Here is a 19,664-nt window from a genome sequence, read left to right on the forward strand (position 1 = left end):
ATCCAAGGGAGGCAGGCCAATTCCACAAAGTGGAACATGACTCAGCAGGAAAAAGAAAGGAGCTGTCAGGCCACAGAAAGACACAGAACAACCTTAAATGCATGTGGCTAGGGGCAGAAGCCCACCCGAACAGGCTGCATACTCTATGATTCCAACCAAACGACACCCTGGAAAAGCAAAACTATGGAGATGGTGAAAAGAGCAGTGATTGTCACGGGTTAAGGGGAGGGAGGCATGGATGAATAGGTGGAGAACAAGGGTATTTTTTTTCGCTCTTGTTGCCCAGGCTGGAGTACAATGGTGTGATCTCAGCTCACTGCAATTACCTCCCAGGTTCAAGCAATTCTCAGGCCTCAGCCTCCGAGTAGCTGGGATTACAGGCATGCGCCACCACATCTGGCTAATTTTTGTATTTTTAGTAGAGATGGGGTTTCACCATGTTGGTCAGGCTGGTCTTGAACTCCTGACCTCAAATGATCTGCCCGCCTCCACCTCCCAAAGCGCTGGGATTACAGGCGCGAGCCACCATGCCCCACCACAAGGGCATTTTTAGATCAGAGGAAGTATTCTGAATGATTCCGTAGCATGGCGATACATGTCATTATACATTTGTCAAAACCCATAGGATGCACAACACAAAGAGTGAACTTTAATATAAACTACGAACTGTAGCTAATAATAGTGAATACAAGTTCATCATTTATAACAAAGTGCCACACTAATGCAACATGCTAATTAGAGGGGAAATATGCAAAGAAGAGGGGGGATATGGGAATCCCTTTGTGCCTAATTTTTCTGTAAACATAAAATCGCTCTTACAAATAAAGCCTATTAATTAAAACAACAAAATACAAAGCAACAACTAAAACCAAAACAGCCAACACCCAATGGGTTGAGCTGGAGTAAGAACAGCTGCCCAGCACACTTCCTGGGCCACTGATTCCTGGGCGTGAAAAGCAAAAGGGCCAGTGAGGTGTGGCTGGGACTCAGCTCCCCAGCCTCTGGCTCAAGCCCGATTACGCACACACAAGTCATCTGATTCGATTTCCTTTGCCCTCAGCTCACTTAAGGAGGCTTTTCTGTCCACAGCTTTGGTGCAAAAAGCAATCTAGATAAAGGGATTTGGGACATCTGGCTGGCGAATATAGGGAAGGTTTTACCTTTAGACGAGACACCAGAAATGATGTGCTCCCTGGTAGCATCCTGAGCTGCCCCTCTCGACTTTAATGCTAACCGTGCTGCTTTTCCTCAAGGCTCAGACATCCCATTTCGACGCTTCCAGAAGCACAGCCTGAACCCAGGGACAGCAGTTGCCACCCTCCCACTGGAGACCTCAGAATGGACACAACTGATTCCCAAGTACTCTTAGAGCTCCTGGAAGAGGGTTCCCTTCCCGTCCCCAAGGCCAGCGATGCTCCTTGGAGCCAGGTGGCCCCAAAAGGATGGCCTTTGGGGAAAAATGGGCCCCCTTCATGGCCCATCAGCTCCACATCAGAGAAGCCACTGGGTTTACACTGCTTGGGGACAGGAGGGTTCTTGATACTGGTCTACATTTAGTGTTCGGTGTGGAAAGAGGAATAAGCCCTCAGCTTCCATGGGATACTGCAATAATCTAGGTAATCTAAGCTCACAACTCACCTTTTCACTACTTCCATATTTTTTCATTCATGTTAAGCATAAAGTTGAAATGTGAGCGCACAGCAAAACCTGAGTCTGCGTCCCCTCTATTTACCCAGTGGTGTGACCTTGAGGAGGTCGAGCTCTCTAAGCCTCACTTTCTTCAGCTGTGAAATGGGCACTGTGGCCGATCTCCCTCGGATGGTGTTGCCTAAGGGAAATCCCTCCTGGCCTGGGCTCAGGGATGCAGATGCCTAGTGGCAGGCACGCATCCTCGCTTCCTCCCCACAACCTCTCTCCAGCCCCACAACCAACTGCCCCTACTTCCGACCACAAGGAGGGGCACTCTCCATAATACTCCGAGGTCTAACTTCCTATGTATCCTGACACAGCACACATTCCTGATAGCCAACCACAGGAGGCTCCGGGCTAAACACTGGAGTGCGTGGGGAGGAGGGAGGCGGCGATACCACCCTGAGAGAATTCTTGTCCTGCAAAGAGAACTAAACTAATGGTGCTCCAGGCAAAAGCCAGGCTGGTGAAGGAGGCAGGGGATGAAGGAGGGCTGGGAAGGGGAGATGACAGAGAGGCTTCACAGAGGTCCAGGCAAGCAGGTGGGGGCTTGAGAGGCGCCTCTGCAAGCCCTCAAGGTGGGGACATAAAAGGCGCAGGGGAGATGAAGCCGGCCAGGGCTCAACCCCAGCTCTACACAGAGGCACCTGCCGTGGTGCAAATACACACTGCGGCCGGGGCGGAGAGGGTGGTGCGGAGGGCGGTGGCGGACTTGTCCCATGCTCTCACTGCAGCCAGGCAGGTTAATCTCTGTTTATTTTTTCAAAACAAAACTAAAAATTGCCACTCAATGTATCTGAGCAGAGTGCCCGATCACAGTTAAAAGCTTTCTGTAATGCACAGCCGAACGTCACAGCCTGGTGGTCAGAAATGAGTGCTTCTGGTGCTGCTGGGCTGCGGCCAGCAGCCTGAGCACCCCTTCTTCTCCTCCCTCTGCTCATGTTGTCCTTGTGCCGCCATCCAGTCAGCAGCAGACAGCCAGCCCAGTGCTGCTCAGCTCCGTGGCATCCAGAGATAAAAGGCGTCTCCACTCCCCGCCGGCTTCTGCTTTGCCTGCCTGGTGGGGTACACGCCTGGCACGCCACCCCCACTGGAGGTCCTGAATGGTCCACAGAGAAGGCGTGGGGCAAGGCCCCAAGTGCTGATGCTCTGAGAATAAAAATTAAAAGGCAGTTGTGGCCCTGAAGCGTCACCCCGCAGGGCTCACTCCTTGGCTGTGCCCTCCTGGGTCCGAGGGTGGACACATGGATCTGGTGTCATCATCGCTCGTGCTTGATGTTGGCTTCACTTCGCTCCAAGGCCACCCCGCTGCCGTTCCGAGGGGCGTCCTTCTTGCTCCAGTCCTTTTCGGTGTAGAGCTCGGCCAGCACTGGGCAGTGTTCAGAAGCCACCCCACCCCAAGACCAGTTATCCGGAATCCAAGGGTTCGTGAGGCCTTCTCTCACCACAGCCCAGTGACCTGAAGGGAGAGGAAGGGAAGAGACCGGGAATCAGGATGGTGGGGTGGGTGCGGGGGGTCCTGGGCTGGCAGGTGGAGGGTCACTCCGCATGTCTACAGGCCGGGGTGCCCGGAGAGGCTGCCTCAGGTAGCCGGAAGGTGCCTCTGCATTTGCCTGTGCATATGAAAGGTCTTGGCCAATTTGATTTTCCACATAAACGAGGGTTTCTGCATTTAGGTAATGAAACCACCCAGAGGCCAGGCCTCCTGTCCATCCGGACACACGGGCTGACCTGTCCTCACACACGCGCTGCTGTCAATCTGATCGCAAGACAGAGACACACGCCTCAGAAAGATGTCCCAAGTCCAAAGCAAAGGTCCGATTTTGCAAAGCAAAAGCCACTAAGGGGGTTAGGGGTAGAAATCTTTTCTACAGAAAGGGCAAAAAAGAGAAAATTACAGAAGCTTATGAGAAAGTAACAGTATTTTTAAAATGATGATTTAGAAATCTATGAAGCAGGAGGCATATTTGAACATAATTAAATAATGAATAGTTACAAAAACAATTACAGAATGGCTAGAAAGCACTGTGCGGTCCTTAGCGCAGGATTGACAGGGGTCTGGATTCTGGGTGGAGCTTTGGCACACACTGCTGACTGTTCTATAGCGGGGGCAACTCTTCCCTGAGCTCAGCAACTTCACAGGAAGGGAACCACTGAAAGGATTTCCAACTTCCTTCCAGCCCTGTTGGCTCAGCTCTCTTCCTTCAATAGGCACCTTCCTGGGAGCCTGCGAAGGCCATGGGCTGGCCTCTGCTCCTGGCCCATAGAGCATTTCTGCAAACCGAGGCTAGTTTGATGATTGTCACCCCCTGAGACCCATTTTCTTTACCATTTGGGTCCTCCCATGACAGAGTACAATAGGAAACTAGTGCCCCGAGAGAGAGGGGAGAAGCGGGTGAGAGTCAAGCCTAGATGTCCTAGTCTTGAAGATCTTGGCCTTGGCTGCCTGTTAGTCTCTCTTGCAATAAAAGCCAGGCCCTGCAACTTTTCTTATTTTTAAATTTCTCATTGAAGTATAATAGGCATCCATGGGGCTTTGCAAAGTGTCCAGAGTTTAGAAACACTGTTTTTGTCTTTCATCAAAAGACCCTACTGTCTCTTCCATATTGCTGACTGTCTCCTGACTCAGCAGGTTACCAGTTTGCAGGGAGGGTGAAATCACCCCCACACCCTGCTCCTTGCGGAGCTCTGAGCATGTCTCCTGTCCCATTGTGACACTACATGAGACGCCTGCTCACCTCACAGCACGTCCACCTCACAGCATGTCTACGCTGCATTCTACAACACAGCGCTTGCACGTTTGAGAAATGTTTGCTAGAGGAATAAGTGTCCTAAAAGTAACGTTATCAGCTCATCTCTGAATCAGGACTCTGCTAATCTATGACCAGGATTGCCCAGAACACATCTGCTTGCTGTAGGTCAGTGGGTGTTCTAAAATTATTTGTCATACTCCCCTTCACTTTGAAAAATGAGGATTTAGAAATCTATGAAGCAGTAGGTATATTTGAATATAATTAAATAACGAATAGTTACAAAAACAATTAGAGAACAGCTGGAAAACACTGTGCGGTCCTCAGTGCAGGACTGACAGGGGCCTGGATTCCTGGACTCCGTCTCTGATTGAATGGTAGTTATACAGTCATCTAAACCACAACCCTATGAATGCCCCAGAGGAGGTGAGATGACTTCTGTCAGTTCAAACATGTTTCTCTCCCTCCATTCCTGAACAGGAGAAAGGACAAGTGAGTTCTGCCTCACCTGTGAAAACCTTCTTTAAGCTTTTACTGATCCAGATGTTATCCAGAGACTTCGAGCCTTGCGGGTTCTTGGTGCTGATGTTGGTGAAGGTGTGTGCGGGGATCAGGTGGTGGAACTTTTCTTTCCTCAGAATATCATAGTCATTGCTGTCTGGCCCTTGGCCAAAATCTCCTAAGATAATGACATCCTTTTCTCCTGCAAGTGGAAGGAAGAAAATGAGTTTAAGAGTTGGTGGGAAGTAAAACCCAACATGGACCGTGGCCCTTTGAAATGGGATCGAGATTCTGACTTCCACGGGGTTAGGACTGTGGCACGGTTCTCAGTTCTCACTCTCCTAACTCTTCCACATTTTGTGTGCATATCACCCCGCCACCAACATTAAGAGTAGGTCAGCAACGCGTTTGGAAATGAGGGGCGGCGTGACACAAAAATCACCCCTGTTGAAGCTTATGGGTTCCCAATCTCATTACCAAAAAAAAAAAAAAGCCTAAGGGTCTTGCCCAAATATTTAACAAAAGCTCAACATACATTTACTGGGCACTTACTACGCAGGAAATCCAGAGATGAATAAAATGTAACTCCTGTTCTGAGAGACAGACAGAAAACAGACAAGAGCAGAGAGTAGGTGCAAAAACAAACACACATACTGAAACCAACACAGCACAGGGAAAGGTGGTCCGGGAAGGCTTCCCAGAGGAGGCAATGCCTGACTTGGGTCTCAGAGGATGCACGGAAGTGCTCGGTTCAACAAGGATGAGAGGGAACCTACCCAAGGCCAGGGAGTTAAGAAACAACCTGGCTTCCTGGGGGTGGGGTGGGTCCCTGAGGTTCAGTTGGCTACTTCTCTAGGACAAGGTATCAAGAAACCAGATGTTAAAGATGAGGCTGGAGATATAAGCAGCAACCACTCCTCAAATGGAAACTGTGCTCTGTCTGCCTGAGGCTCAAATTCAGATCAAGAGACCAGGGGAAAAGCCTGGGTCTTCCTGGCATTCAATGGGCAGCCCACAGTATCCATCCATCCATCATGTTGATGCACATAAGGTACCATTTTTCTGCTGCTGGGCACTTTTAAGGCTGTTTTCAGTAGCCACTGCTATAAATAATGCTGAAGTGAGCATCTCATTTGAGTTCTTTTTGTTTTGTTTTGTTTTCGAGACAGTCTCGCTCTGTTGCCCGGGCTGGAGTGCAGTGACACAATCTCGGTTCATTACAACCTCTGCCTACTGGGTTCAAGCGATTCTCCTGCCTCAGCCTCCTGAGTAGCTGGGACTACAGGCACCCACCACCACGCCTTGCTAATTTTTGTATTTTTAGTAGAGACGGGGTTTAACCATGTTGGCCTGGCTGATCTCGAACTCCTGACCTCAAGTGATCCGTCCGCCTCGGCCTCCCGCAGTGCTGGGATTATAGGCGTGAGCCACCATACCTGGCAGCTTTCTGTCCTTCGAACTATAAAGAATCCTCATGAAAAACTATGGCCATTGTTAAGGCTCTGGATAAATACTGCCAGCCTGCTTTGCAAGGCTGCTCTGGTTTTAACCCTCCCCAGCAACCTAAGGAAATTCCTCTCACTGCATCCCTCACCAAAACATTCATTTGATACGTGGAAACGATGTCTTCCATTTGTAGAAAATTAAGTTGTGCTCCCCCTCCTTTAGGTTGGAGTATTTGGAATTCTGCAGCACAAGGGATGGATCTCTTCTTCCCATTTATTAATTTTTTCAACCATTTACTTAGATCAGTACGGACTCATGGATACTCATGAGGTACAACTCAGGTATACCTTGAGTTATATCCAGTACTATGTCATTGACTTTGTTCCCAAAATGTTTCCAGTTTTGGTCACTGAGAGCTCTTTCAGTTGGCTCATGCATCCTTTTGACATCTACCCAGCAGGTTTTCTTGTTTGTTTGTTTGAGCACTTCCTTCTGACATGACAAGATGCTCCAAGATCATGCTTTTTTTTTTTTTTTTTTTTTTTTTTGAGACAGAGTCTCTCTCTGTCACCCAGGCTGGAGTGCAGTGGTGGATCTCGGCTCACTGCAACCTCTGCCTCTTGGGTTCAAGCAATCCTCCTGCCTCAGTTTCCTGAGTAGCTGGGATTACAGGTGTGGACCACCACGCCTGGTTAATCTTTGTATTTTTACTAGAGATGGGGTTTTACCATGTTGGCCAGGCTGGTCTTGAACTCCTGACCTCAAGTGATCCGCTCACTTTGGCCACCCAAAGTTCTGGGATTACAGGCGTGAGCCACCATGCCTGACCTACCGTGCTATGTATTTTCTCAGTCCTAGCATCAGCCATTTCTCTGAGGAGCCCTGGTTCCATCAGAGAATGGCATCAGAAACAATGCCTGCCAGGTCTATTCTTTGTACAGGTATCAGTGTTTTGTTTATTGATTTATATGAACTCTCCATATATAAACATATCAACCTTTTATCATATATAGGAACTGGTTTTCTTTTTAGTTTGTCATTTGTCTTTTCATTTGGTCTATGACCAAACTGAAGTACACAAAAGTTTAAAAAAAATTTTTTTTTAAATGTAGTACAATCTGGAAGAATTTTCCTAGAGTGCCTCCAAAATCAAACAAATACCCACTAAGTTCTTATTATCATTTCATTTCTTACATTTCACCTCCCCCCTCCCGCCACTGCCGCCTATGTGATGATACATTTCACTCTTTAACTTGCCTGGAATTTACTTTTATTTTTCATGCAAATAATTAACTCCCTCTGCCAGTACCATTTCTAGAAAAATTATTTCTTTCTCAACTAAATTATAATACTGGCCTGTTATCTTAAAGATCTTCTGTATAACATTTCTATTTCTGAGCTTTATTCTATCATATTGATCTGTTTTTGAGCTAGTACTATATGTTTTAATATTCTTTCATTTAAAATGTTTATATATTCTCATGATATTGAAATTTTCATTCCCAAATTTTCTTTTAAACTAAACTCATGTTAACTTTAACATTCTTGTCTTTGGTTGGCAGGAGGAGAAGGCTGTTCTCTGTTCCTTGTGTCCCCTTCTAGACACTCTACACAGAGGAGCAGACGTGTATACTTACATAGTTATTTTCATTCAAATGGCAGCAACTTTACCTATCAATTCCTACTTTTTTTTCCTTATCAGTACATCCTAGAGATGGATCTGCTTCAAATAAGCAGTTTTGAAACTTTTTTTCTCTTTTTATTTTTTTTGAGATGGAGTCTCACTCTGTCACCCAGACTGGAGTGCAGTGGCGCGATCTCGGCTCACTACAGCTTTCGCCTCCCAGGTTCAAGCGATTCTCCTGCCTCAGCCTCTCAAGTAGCTGGGATTACAGATGCATGCCACTGTGCCTGGCTAATTTTTGTATTTTTAGTAGAGATGGTGTTTCACCATGTTGGCCAGGCTGGTCTTGAACTCCTCACCTCAGGTGATCTGCCCGCCCCGGCCTCCCAAAGTGCTAGGGTTACAGGCATGAGCCATGGCGCCCGGCTAAACATTATTTCTTTTTAAAATGTATAGGGTGGGGGTGTTCCTTTTCTCAAATGAGATCCTGTAGGAAGCCCCAAAAGTAGAGTGGGTAAAAGTGGAGCTTCTCTGACTGAGGCAGGAGGTGGCGAGCTCTACGAAAAGCCCTCGGGGCATTGGGAGTTCAAAAAAATATTAATGCTTGAGTCCCACACTCAGAAATTGGAGTTCCACCTGCAGAGATTCTGATTTAGCGTCTCCGGTGGCCTGGTCTTCAGCATTTCCTGAAGCTCTCTGGGATTCCATGTCCAGCCAGGTGTGGGAACCACACCTAGAATATTAAAGAGGTCTGCTGAGACCTGGTGCAGTCAACTACACGGAAACACAGTAAAGGCGGGTACCTCGAACTGTCAACACGTCTCACCCAAGAATACTTTGCCATGTTTCTCCATTGATTCAGGTATTTATTCAAAAACTTCTTCACTAAAGTCTTACCATTTTCTTCACTTTACCACCACATTTCTAAGTATTTTATATTTTTGATTTTTATTATGAATGGGATCTTTGTTTTATCCCATTATATTTTCTCTAATGCTTATTTTAAAATTTTTTTATTTCCATAGGTTATTACTGATATATATCAAAAGGACTAATTTTTTATTTTAATTTTCTAACTAGGCAGTTTTCTTAATTCTCTTACTGGGACTAATTTTTTTTTTAACTTCAGGTGTAACAAACTGACAATTATATTCTCTGAAAACAATGACACTTTTGTGTCCTATTCTTCCAAGTCCTCATTTCACCTTATTAATCCAAATTAGCTAGGAGGAAGAGTGGTCACAGGGGGGCTGAAAATGAAACAAAACCTGACACAGGAGCATATCAGAAACCAGTGGCTCTAGGCCGGGCGCAGTGGCTCACACCTGTAATCCCAGCACTTTGGGAGGCTGAGGTGGGCGGATCACCTGAGGTCAGGAGTTTGAGACTAGCCTGACTAACCTAGTGAAACTCCATTTCTACTAAAGATACAAAAATCAGCCAGGCATAGGGTGGGCGCCTGTAATCCCATTTCCTTGGGAGGCTGAGGCAGGAGAATCGCTTGAATCCAGGAGACAGAGGTCGCAGTGAGCCGACATCGTTGCACTGCACTCAGCCTCGGCTGGAGTGAGACTCTGTCAAAGAGGAAAAGAAAGAAAGAGAAAGAAAGAGAGAAAGAAAGAGAGAGAAAGACAAGAAGGGAGGGAGGGAGAGAGAAAGAAAGAGAGAGAAAGACAAGAAGGGAGGGAGGGAGAGAGAAAGAAAGAGAAAGAGAGAGAGAGTGAGAAAGGAAAGAAAAGAAAGGAAAAAAGAGAAAAAAAGAAAAGAAAGAAAGAAAGAAAAACAAAAGAAAAGAAAGAAAAAGAAAAAAGAAAGAAGGAAAACAGTGGTTCTCGGCCCCGGTTCTAAGAGAAAACAGCTGGATGACTCTGAGTGTAGAATTTGAGGTTTGTCACTTCCCAGCTTCGTGACCTTGGGCAAGCCTTTTTAGTTCATAAAAGGGAAAGAACAAGCCATTTCCCCCCAGGCTGGTGTCAGGATTAGAGAAGCCACCAGAAGCGCCTGGCACGGGGCACTCACATGTAGCTTGGGCCTCCTTCCTGATCAGTTTCCTGATCCAGCGTCACACGTTTGTCAGGGAGAGACACCCAGAGGAAGTTAAATATTTGTGCATAAGAACTACAAAGTGATTTCAGGGCCAAGGGGGAAAGGTTTTCTCTTAAAGCATTTTAGACATTTCTCCCACAGTCTGATTTACCCTGGAGGAAGTGGGATAGTTAGGAAGTATTTTCCAAGCAAAGCGAGTAGAAATCCTGAAAGAACACTCACCCCCTAGCTGGGCTCTGCAGGATTCCCCGGGCTCTGCCCGACCCTTGTTGTCCCACAGCAGGAGGTGGCATTTCTGCCACACCTTGTGAAGGAGGCTTTAGGGAAAGCAGTTCATAAACAAAGTCGTAAATGTATCCAAGACACTTTGCAAATCTTTTTTTCCTGGCCATGGGTGTGCTTCCATAATAATGGCTGGAGGGAAAGGAATCTGAAGGGAAGCCGCTCGGGCCACCACCAGAGGGCGCATGTGCATTGCAGATGGTGCCCTCCTCCAGGAGGAGTGAGGACAGTGGGTGGGATGAAAGGAAGCCTCTCCTGCAGGGCCACCCACACCGTGGAGAAATCAGTGCCAGCTTGAATCATAGTCATAGCACTGTGCTAACCACTTCCTCGATAGCGCCGCACTTAACAGCCACGACCCACGGGGCAGGTGCTGTCACCATCTCCCCTCTGCAGGTACGAAACAGGCTCCCAGAGGTGGGAAGGTTTGCCCAAAGTCACCGGGCCAGGCCTCAGATCCAGGGCTCATCACAAAGGGCGAGGATGGAAGAGCCATACAGAAGCGGCTGCTGTCCACTGCAACACCAGGTGCATCAGCAGGCACTCAATAAGTACGTGACCAACAGACCAGCAGAACCACAAATGCCCCAGAATTAGGGTGCAGTTAGACTTGGAAAGGAACAAAGAGAAAGATGCTACATTCATTAAATATCGAAGAAAACAAAGTTCCCATATAATGAGGGAGGTTTTCGTTGGGATGCAGGCCTGCAAAGATCTGGGCTGAAAAGGACAATTCCAAAATCAGGAGTGATGCTGGTGTCAAGGGTCAATAGAGCCAGCTCTGTGTAGCTTCAGGAGTGCAACGGTTCCCTTTTTGAATGAGCACATCGGATTTCTTACAACTCATGTTCTTCCGATTGGATCTGCGTTGGTGATGACATCAAGGCAGTTCTCGCCTCTGAGAATCCACAGGTAGATGCACAGGAGCCTGAGTTATCTTCCTATAAACCACCCACCTGGGCGGGGCTCCTTTATCGCTCCCTTGAATTCCCAGCAATGAGAGGAGAACACTGTGGGCTGACTTCCTCAGAGAGTCTCTAGATTTATAAAACGCCAGTGACAACTACAGGAACCAGTCCCCACTGAGGGACCATCTGCCAAGATGTCAGGAGTTACTACACACGCTGTTTCACTCTTGCTCAGTTCACAGAGGGAGACCCTGTCCCCAAGTCCTGGTGAGGTCTGAGAGAAGAAGTTTCCACTAGGGGACCGGCATATCCCCACTGACGTCAGCCTGCATGCACGTTCCAGACAAAGGCAGAAAGGCCCAGAGCTTGCTAACCACATCGGTTCTGCTTGCTCTGATAGAAGCCTGTGGAATGAAGGCTTTGTCTTTGCTTTAGCTGAACCCCTCTGCTGACCTGTTTACCCTTGTTAGACCTGGGCAGGCTGAATCGCTTCCCGAACCCCTGGGTCTGGAGTGTCACCAGTTAACCATTAATTGGTTACTAGTTACAGGCAGGGGACACAGGCAGCATGAGTCACTGTCCCTATACGAACGAGTCAAGGCCAAGCCAGGCTGTGGATCAATAGTACCTTGGCAATTTGGAACAATAACCTGCCCAAGGTTTTCTGCCAAAATCCTGACCACTCCCTGGATACCAGGGGTGGGGGGTGGGGGGATGGTGACTGCCTAAGGCTGCCAAAGAAATTATGAGCTGGCATCTTTCCTTTCTGCTTCCACATAAAGTTTGAAGTCAAGAACAATAGTAATGTCCACAGATATGACAAGCTATCAAGTAGTCCTTTTTACAGATCAGAGTCATCAGAGTCTAACTATGGGTGGACAATTTCCCACACAGCTGCTTCTTGGATAGAGCATCTTCTGACTGTTTTTAGCCTGAGGACTCATCCTTAAAGTAGAACGTTGGTCACGGCATGTCCTGGTTCAAAAGAAAAGCTGCTGCACATCAATGTTCACAGCAGCATTGTCACAATAGGACAAAGGTGGAAGCCACCCAAGTGTCTATCAGAAGATGAATGGATAAGCAACAAAATACGGTGGATAGATGCACAGTGGGACATTATTCAGCCTCAAAAAGTGAGGAAATTCTGACACATGCTACAACATGGATGAACCTTGAAGACATTATGCTAAGTGAAACAAGCCAGACACAAAAGGACAAATATGATATGATTCTACTTATATGGGGCACCTAGAGTAGTCACATTCGCAGAGACAGAAAGTAGAATGCTGGTTGCCAGGGGCTACAGGGAGGGGTCCCTGGGGAGATATCGTGGAACGGGTACCGAGCTTCAGTTTGGAAAGATGAAAAGGTTCTGGAGATGGATTGTGGTAATATTTGTACAACAATGTCAATACATTAGTAGCACCGACTTGAATATGTAAAATGATTAAAATGGTAGATTTTATGTTATATATATTTTACCACAATAAAAAATCTTTTTTTTGTTAGAAATGCAAATTCAGACACACATATACATACATCTCTTGAAATGTGAGCCTATAGTTTGACTGAAATATTTTTGTAGTAAAATCTTCATGAACCTCCCAATGTGAGGGGCCAGTTTAACAAGGAAGTCTTAGAAAGCTAGAGAATATTGGTTCAGACTCAAAAGATAGAAGAGAATTCCAGGCCTCCAGCTACAAACTCACCTAGACAAGGTCAGCGTTCTGAAAACTCAAGCCAGATGGAAAAGATCACAGTCTTCACAGCCTTGTCAACCTTTTCTTTTGGTAAACCAAGTGCAGAAAACCATCTGTATTAGTTGGGGCATAGCCCCACATTGTCCTGGAGTTCAGGTCCCCTTTTTTTTTTTTTTTAAAGAGATGGGATCTTGCTGTGTTGCCCAGACTGGAGTACACTGGTGCGATCAAAGCTCACTGCAGCCTCGACTTCCTGCGCTCAAGTGATTCTCCCTCCTCAACCTCCTGAATATCTGGGACTACTGGTGGGTACCACCATACCCGGCTAATTTTTTTCGTTTTTTGTAGAGACGGGGTCTCACTATGTTGCCCAAGCTGCTCTTGAACTCCTGAGGTCAAGTGATCCTCCCACCTTGGCCTCCCAAAGTGATGAGATTACAGGCATGAGCTACCCTACTGTGCCTGGCCAGAATTCTGCTCTTTTCAGTGTTCTCTTAATTCTTCTCATGTTTTAGAGTCAACTCATGTACATGAAGTCCCTACTATGTGTTGGTATTGCTGCAGACACTGTTACTTAGCCCTCTGGGTACTGCTATGAGATGAGTACTGTCCCCCATCAGATGGGGGCCTGAAGTGGTTTGGTGGCTTGCCTGAGGTCTTACAAGATTAAAATCCAGCATTTCTGACAGGTTCAGGGCTTCTTCAACATGATCTGTATCCCGCCAGAGAGAAAAACTCAATTCACCGATAATCAGGAATTTACCATTTCCCATTGTCACTTCCTGTCTCTCATTCACAGGAAAAGCACATGCAAATCTGCAGGCAGCACCACCAGAGTGCTGCCCGAAGCAGCTGGAGCCAGGATGAGCTGTCTTCGGGGAAGGGCATCATCCCTTATATTTCCCCGCCCCCAATCCTTTCTATCTAAATGAGGCTAAAAAGCCACAGAGCTGACACCTTGGAACGCATATTCTCGGTCCACAGAGGCACAGATGTCGCCATGCAGGGTCAGCTGGGCTCCATGAGATGCCAGAGGTTTGACTGTCCCCTGTACCTGCGACTCACATTGCTGACAAACAGCCAGCCCAACTGGTCAGAGGTGGTCAGAAGAGGCAGCGCTGCTGCTCTGCAAAACAGTGGCCGAGCCATGGCAAAAGACAATTTCCTACCTTTCAGCGTTTCCTGTAGGGTCTGTGCAAAGCTCGCCAACCGGTGGCCATCACTGTGATTCTTGCTGGGATTCTCACTCCCCGGGAGGGTCAGGGCTGCCAGGTGAAGGTTAACAAGGGTCAGGTCGTGACTTCCCACCTAAGCAGCAGGAAACAAAGCAATAGGGAGAGGCTCAGAAGCTCATATTTCCTGTATCCGTTACAACCGACTCATAAATAGCTTTGTGCACAGAGCTGACAATGGTAAACAAGAACAAGGCTGGCTCACACCCCCAGGAAATAATGCAAGGTCTTTCATCTTCAATTTTTCCAAGGCACCTGCAGGAACAAGGTCTATTTTATTCTACCAGTCCACCTCTAACATTCCACCTCCTATTCCTCACTTCGAGCCTAAAAGATTGGGCATATCTGCATAACTGTAAATGTCTGAGTTTTTTTCTTTCTTTCTAAGCAGTCATATAAGAAGGAGGTGGAAGGCCAGGCATGGGCTTATGCCTGTAACTCCAGCACTTTTTTTTTTCTGAGAAGGAGTCTCACTCTGTCACCCAGGCTGTGGGGGCGTGGCGTGATCTCAGCTCACTGCAACCTCTGCCTCCCAGGTTCAAGTGATTCTCCTGCCTCAGCCTCCCAAGTAGCTGGGAGTATAGGTATGTGCCGCCATGCCCAGCTAATTTTTTGATTTTTAGTGGAGACTTCACCATGTTGTTCAGGCTGGTCTCAAGCTCCTGACCTCAAGTGATCCTCCTGCCTCAGCTTCCCAAAGTTCTGGGATTACAGGCGCGAGCTATTGTACCTGGCCACAACCCCAAACGCTTTGGAGGGCTGAGGCGGGAGGATCACTTGAGGCAATTTGAGACCAGCTTGGCCAACATAGTGAGACCCCACTTCAATCAATCAATCAATCAATCAATCAAAGGAGGTGACTCTGACAGCTGGTTGTTATTATAGACTTGGGGCTTTTCTCCAGAGGGCTAGCCTGAGGTCTCCTGCCAGGACCCACTGCTGGGATCTGCCTCCTCCTCCTCCTCCCTACACCTCCCACACACGCCCCTCTGTGTTCTTTTCTCTCTGGAGCCCACTATACCTGGATGCTCACCTTAACCTAATTTCAAACGTGTCCAAACCAAAAGCTTACAGGACCTGGCCAGCCTGGGACATGCCCCAGCCCTGCATCCCCAAGGGCAAGTGCAGAAACATGGGGTGAGAGTTTGTCTCTGGGCATCACAGCACTGCTCAGCTACTCAGGGCTTAGCAATCTTGCCCCTCCGTTTGTCATGGCAACCAACATCAACACTGCCAGGAAGGGAAGGGGAATAGGGGAAGCCCCCAGAAGTGGAGGGTGCCGGTCTTATCTTACGGATGTGGTCTCAGTTTGCCAGCACCCAGGACCAGGAGCTCTGAAGCTGCAGCTCTGCTAGAGAAAGCATCTTAAGGCTGGGTGGGGGCACAGTGCCCAAAGAGATGAGCCCCATCTCCGTACTGCACCACCTACTGGGCCTAGAATGTAACATGCAGTACAAGAGGCCAAGTGCCTGTTTAGAGGGCTGCTTTATTTAGAGGATTTGGGCTAATCAGCATTTTCTCATCATACCCTTAAAAACAGCCTGCCTTCTGGTGATACTGGGTTATCAGTATCACCCATGGGGTTACATGGCCATAACCCCACGTGGCCAGTACTGGAACAGGGACTTGACATAGAAAGGGGGCCCAGGGTGGTGTTAGGAAGCTTAAAGGTGACACCTGGCTGACTTACACATGAGTACCACAGATACACCCCATGGACACCCCTAGGTGTATGTGTGCAGACAGAGCCCCGCCAATACCACAGACAGAGGAATGAGAGGGGCTGCTGGGCACGACAGATAGCCACAGGGTGAGCACACACCCAGCCTCATCAACTCACAGCTACGAGTGTGCAAGGTGGCACGGGGGCTTGTAGCCTCAACACAGCGGCTGCTCCCAACCCTCAGCTGGCAGACACCTCCTGGGCTGGGATTTGAGGTGACTCTCAGGCTCAAGAACTGCTCTGGGGCACACAGAAAGCAGGGGGTCTCCATGCCCAGGAGGGAATATGCTTGCTGGGCTCCAAGGCACCGGACCTGCTTGCCTGGCCTGTGAGCTCACGGTCAAGGACCACGGGGATAAGGCTCCCTGACTGCCAACTTCACGACCTGCTTTGGCTTCTGCTGCCCAGCTGCTGACCATTTTGCGGTTCATTAACACTTCCCAAGGACATCCGGGGAGAACCAGAGAGACTGCGCTCGATCAATCTGCTGAGCTGCTCCCAGACTCAGGGGGGACAGAGACTCCCACACGGGCGATGCCAGAGATGGGGCTGCCCCTGGCCTACAGCCCAGAGCTCCTCCTGATTCCCCTCCAAACCCAAACGACCCCTTGAGAGGCCCCTCTCCCTGGTAATAAAGGAATCGGGCCTGAGATGCAGCCGATAAGAAGGGGCTCCTCAGGCCATTTCCGCTGCCCTTGAATCCAGCCATTCCCTAACACCCGGCCTTTGAGATGAAGGATCACTGCAGGGGCTTTTGGAAAGCAGGTCGTCCAGATAATCCCCCAAATTCCATGGGTCTGAGATGGGGTCTAGGAATCTCTGACTGTAGGAAAATCTCCCCAGGAGACTCTAATGAGGGTCAGGTTTAGGAGCTATACCGAATCTTCCTGCTTCCCCCATCTCCTGCTCAGATGCCAGAGCTATTGGGGCTGAGAGTCTCAAAATCCCTTTCATTCCTGCCCTGGACAAGTTTGCCTGCCAAGGAAGCCCCAGGAGAGACGAAAATCTCTCACTATGAAAGGCTGAAATTAAGGCAAAAAGACAAGCCTTCTCGTACTCGTGGTTTTACAAAACGAGCCCTTTTCTTTCCTTTTTAGAAAGAAGCGGATTCCACGTCACAGACTGCGTGGAGCGGGTACCTTGAACCGCGCGAGGTATGGGCTGGGGCCCGCCGGCTTCCCGTGCCCGTTGCTGGGCGAGCTCTCCTGCGAGCCGGCGTCTCTCAGCTCCACGCCGGCCGCCGCGTCCCACAGGAATCCTGCATACCCGGCTCCCTGCAGCGGAGAGGGAGACAGAGTCTTGGTGCCAGAGTCCACCGCCTGGGGAAAGGAGGCAGAGAGGCCAGAGAGACCGAGAGTAGTCCCTACTCTGGCTCAAGCTGTTTCTAAACCAAAAGCACACCACAAAAGCCACAGCCACTCTCCCTTGCCACTCCCCAGCCCAAATAATTTCACATATTGCCAATTTCAGAGCTTTCCATTGCAGCCAGGGTGGCCTGGGCTCTTCTGTCTTTGCGGGGAGGTAGGTGAAGCCAGGCTAGGTGCAGAGATATCTTCGGAATCATCACATCCCATGAGGTAGCAATTCATGCTCCCATTTCCCAGATGAGGACACCGCGGCTCAAAGAGGTTAAGTAACGTTCCTGAAATCCCACAGCTGATCACCATGCTGAGACCAAAACATGACTCCAAGGGGTGGGCTCTGCTTACTGATTAGCTGCAGCTTACAACAAATGCTGCCCGACACCTAGTAAAAGCCCACTCAGTGTTTGCTGGGTGAGTGGAGGTCACAGTTGACAGTCCTAATGGCTTAGGCTGCTCGGGGGCCCTCCGCACGTGGATGGGGCCATGGCAGAGGTGTGAAGCTTAGGTCAGAGGTGCCAGGGCTGGCGGTGTGGCAGAGTCCTAGTGCCGGGTGTTAAACCCTGCTGCTCTGAATGTGCCTGCTTTGCGCTGCTGCTGCCGCCTCTGGAGGCTTGGGGAAGAAGACACGCTTCTCCTTTCACCCTACCCCAGCCTCTGCTGTCCATGAGAGTGCTTCCTCAGCACCCGCGGCCTGGGAGCCATCTGCATGTCATTTCAGAGGCCAGCAGTCACCACTCTTCCCCACTGCAAAAGGAGGGGAAGTGACTCTGCACAACCACCCTCCTAGGCAGCCACCACAAAGTCCCCAGGGTCAGCGCAGGTCTAAGCCACACACCTGCCAGGCTCAACCCCTTGTCTGAACATGTGTGTTTTTAGGAGGAAGGAGGAAGGGGATGAATGTATTGTATGCTGGGCACTTCTATATTTGAAATTATCTCCTTGCCCATCCCCTGGAGAGTGTGCTAGTTTGAGAATGAGAAGACCTGGGCCTCAGTCCCACCTGAGTCACTTAGCCGTGGGACCCTGGGCGAGCCACTCGGTTTTTCTAAACCTCAGTTTCTTCTGGTGTGGAGGGAGGTAAGTATGACTGCTCTGTTGGCTTTGGAGGATTATCTCTCCATCTGCCAGTTCCCAAGCCACGGTGCCAGAGTAACTTACCTAAAGCATCCCTCAAGTCATCTTCTGCCCAAAAGCCTTCAGGGGCTCCCCGATGGCCCTGGAGGGGGAGCCTCTGCGGTGGGGCCTACTCCTTCCTCTGCCTCCCTCACCTGCTCAGCACTGTTTTCCCCACCCCCACTTCCCTGCGCGCTGCTCCTTCCACCCTGGTTTCTTGTCCCCTCCTGGGAGCCTTTCCCAATGCCCCTGACCTAGGCGCTCCCCTCTCCTCCCGAACAGCAGCCGGAGGAACAGCGTTTCCAGATAGAGAGAGCGAACTGGGCTCGGGTCCAAGCACCACCTCACATTTCAAAAGGGTGGCTTGTGGGCAAATCATTTCATCTTATTAGGTCTTCATCTTCACAGCTGGAAACCACACCTCTGGCTATCGTGGAAGCCCTAGGGAGCTGGAGAGAAGATGCCTGGGCAGAATTTCAGGCATTGGAGAATGGCCCCAGCGGTTACCACTTTCTTATATTTGTCTAGGGACAGAGATTGAACATTTTCAACCTGCAGATATATTCTGTTTGATTCACATAGTGTTTACATTTTTCTGGATTATCTGTTCATCTTTAAAATTCAGGAAATTTCCCATTAAAATGAAAGTGGGAGGTTTGGCCATGTTGGGCCCACAATACTGCATGGTAACAACTGGGCAGACATGGACCCAGCTGCAGCCAGAGTCAGACATGAGTTCTCTCAGTCCACTGCAGGCGGCCAGCCTGCCACCTCATGCCCATCCCGCCTGGCCCTGGCCTGTGCTGTGTTAATGACAAATTCCAAAGCACAGTATCTTTTAAAATCCTATAGCCACCCTACAGGTGAGCTAAGAAAGGGCTATCGCTCCCAGTTTACAGATGAAGGAATTGAGGCTGACAGGTTTTGGTGGATGGAACTCGGGTCTCCCTGCAACCTCATGTTGTTTTCCAATGGCCTTGACACCCTGACCTGGAATGGGGTTACCTGTCTTGCCCTCCAACAGGCTATGCACTCCCTACGGGACAGGCCAGGTCAGGCTTCAGCTGGGATCCCCACTGTGTGTTGCAAAGAGTAAAAATGTGCAGACATGGATAGCTGGGGCTGTTTTTCTCACCAATGTGTATCTGGCATGAAACAAAATGCCTGGTACACAGCCACCTTTCATCAATGATTTGTTGAATGAATGAATACAGTGCTGAAAGGACTATAAAAGGCTCGTGAAGCTCAGATACCTACATACATGTAAAGTGTGATTAAAAAAGGAA

General features: G+C 48.9%; 1 protein-coding gene across 1 annotated transcript in view; it reads right to left on the reverse strand.

The window, feature by feature from the left end:
* Window positions 1-627: 627 nt before the first annotated feature.
* Window positions 628-19,664, reverse strand: part of EEPD1 (endonuclease/exonuclease/phosphatase family domain containing 1) — a 146,713-nt gene continuing 127,676 nt past the window's right edge. Inside the window, exons 4-7 of the mRNA XM_011973000.1 lie at window positions 17,041-17,175; window positions 14,116-14,254; window positions 4,948-5,142; window positions 628-3,148 (exon numbers count right to left, since the gene is read on the reverse strand). Of these exons, the coding sequence (XP_011828390.1) occupies window positions 2,949-3,148; window positions 4,948-5,142; window positions 14,116-14,254; window positions 17,041-17,175 (669 nt within the window). The 3' untranslated portion in view covers window positions 628-2,948. The remainder of the gene's footprint in view (window positions 3,149-4,947; window positions 5,143-14,115; window positions 14,255-17,040; window positions 17,176-19,664) is intronic.

The sequence above is a fragment of the Mandrillus leucophaeus genome, unplaced genomic scaffold (genome assembly GCF_000951045.1).
Source record: "Mandrillus leucophaeus isolate KB7577 unplaced genomic scaffold, Mleu.le_1.0 Scaffold100, whole genome shotgun sequence".
Taxonomy (NCBI): Eukaryota; Metazoa; Chordata; class Mammalia; order Primates; family Cercopithecidae; genus Mandrillus; species Mandrillus leucophaeus.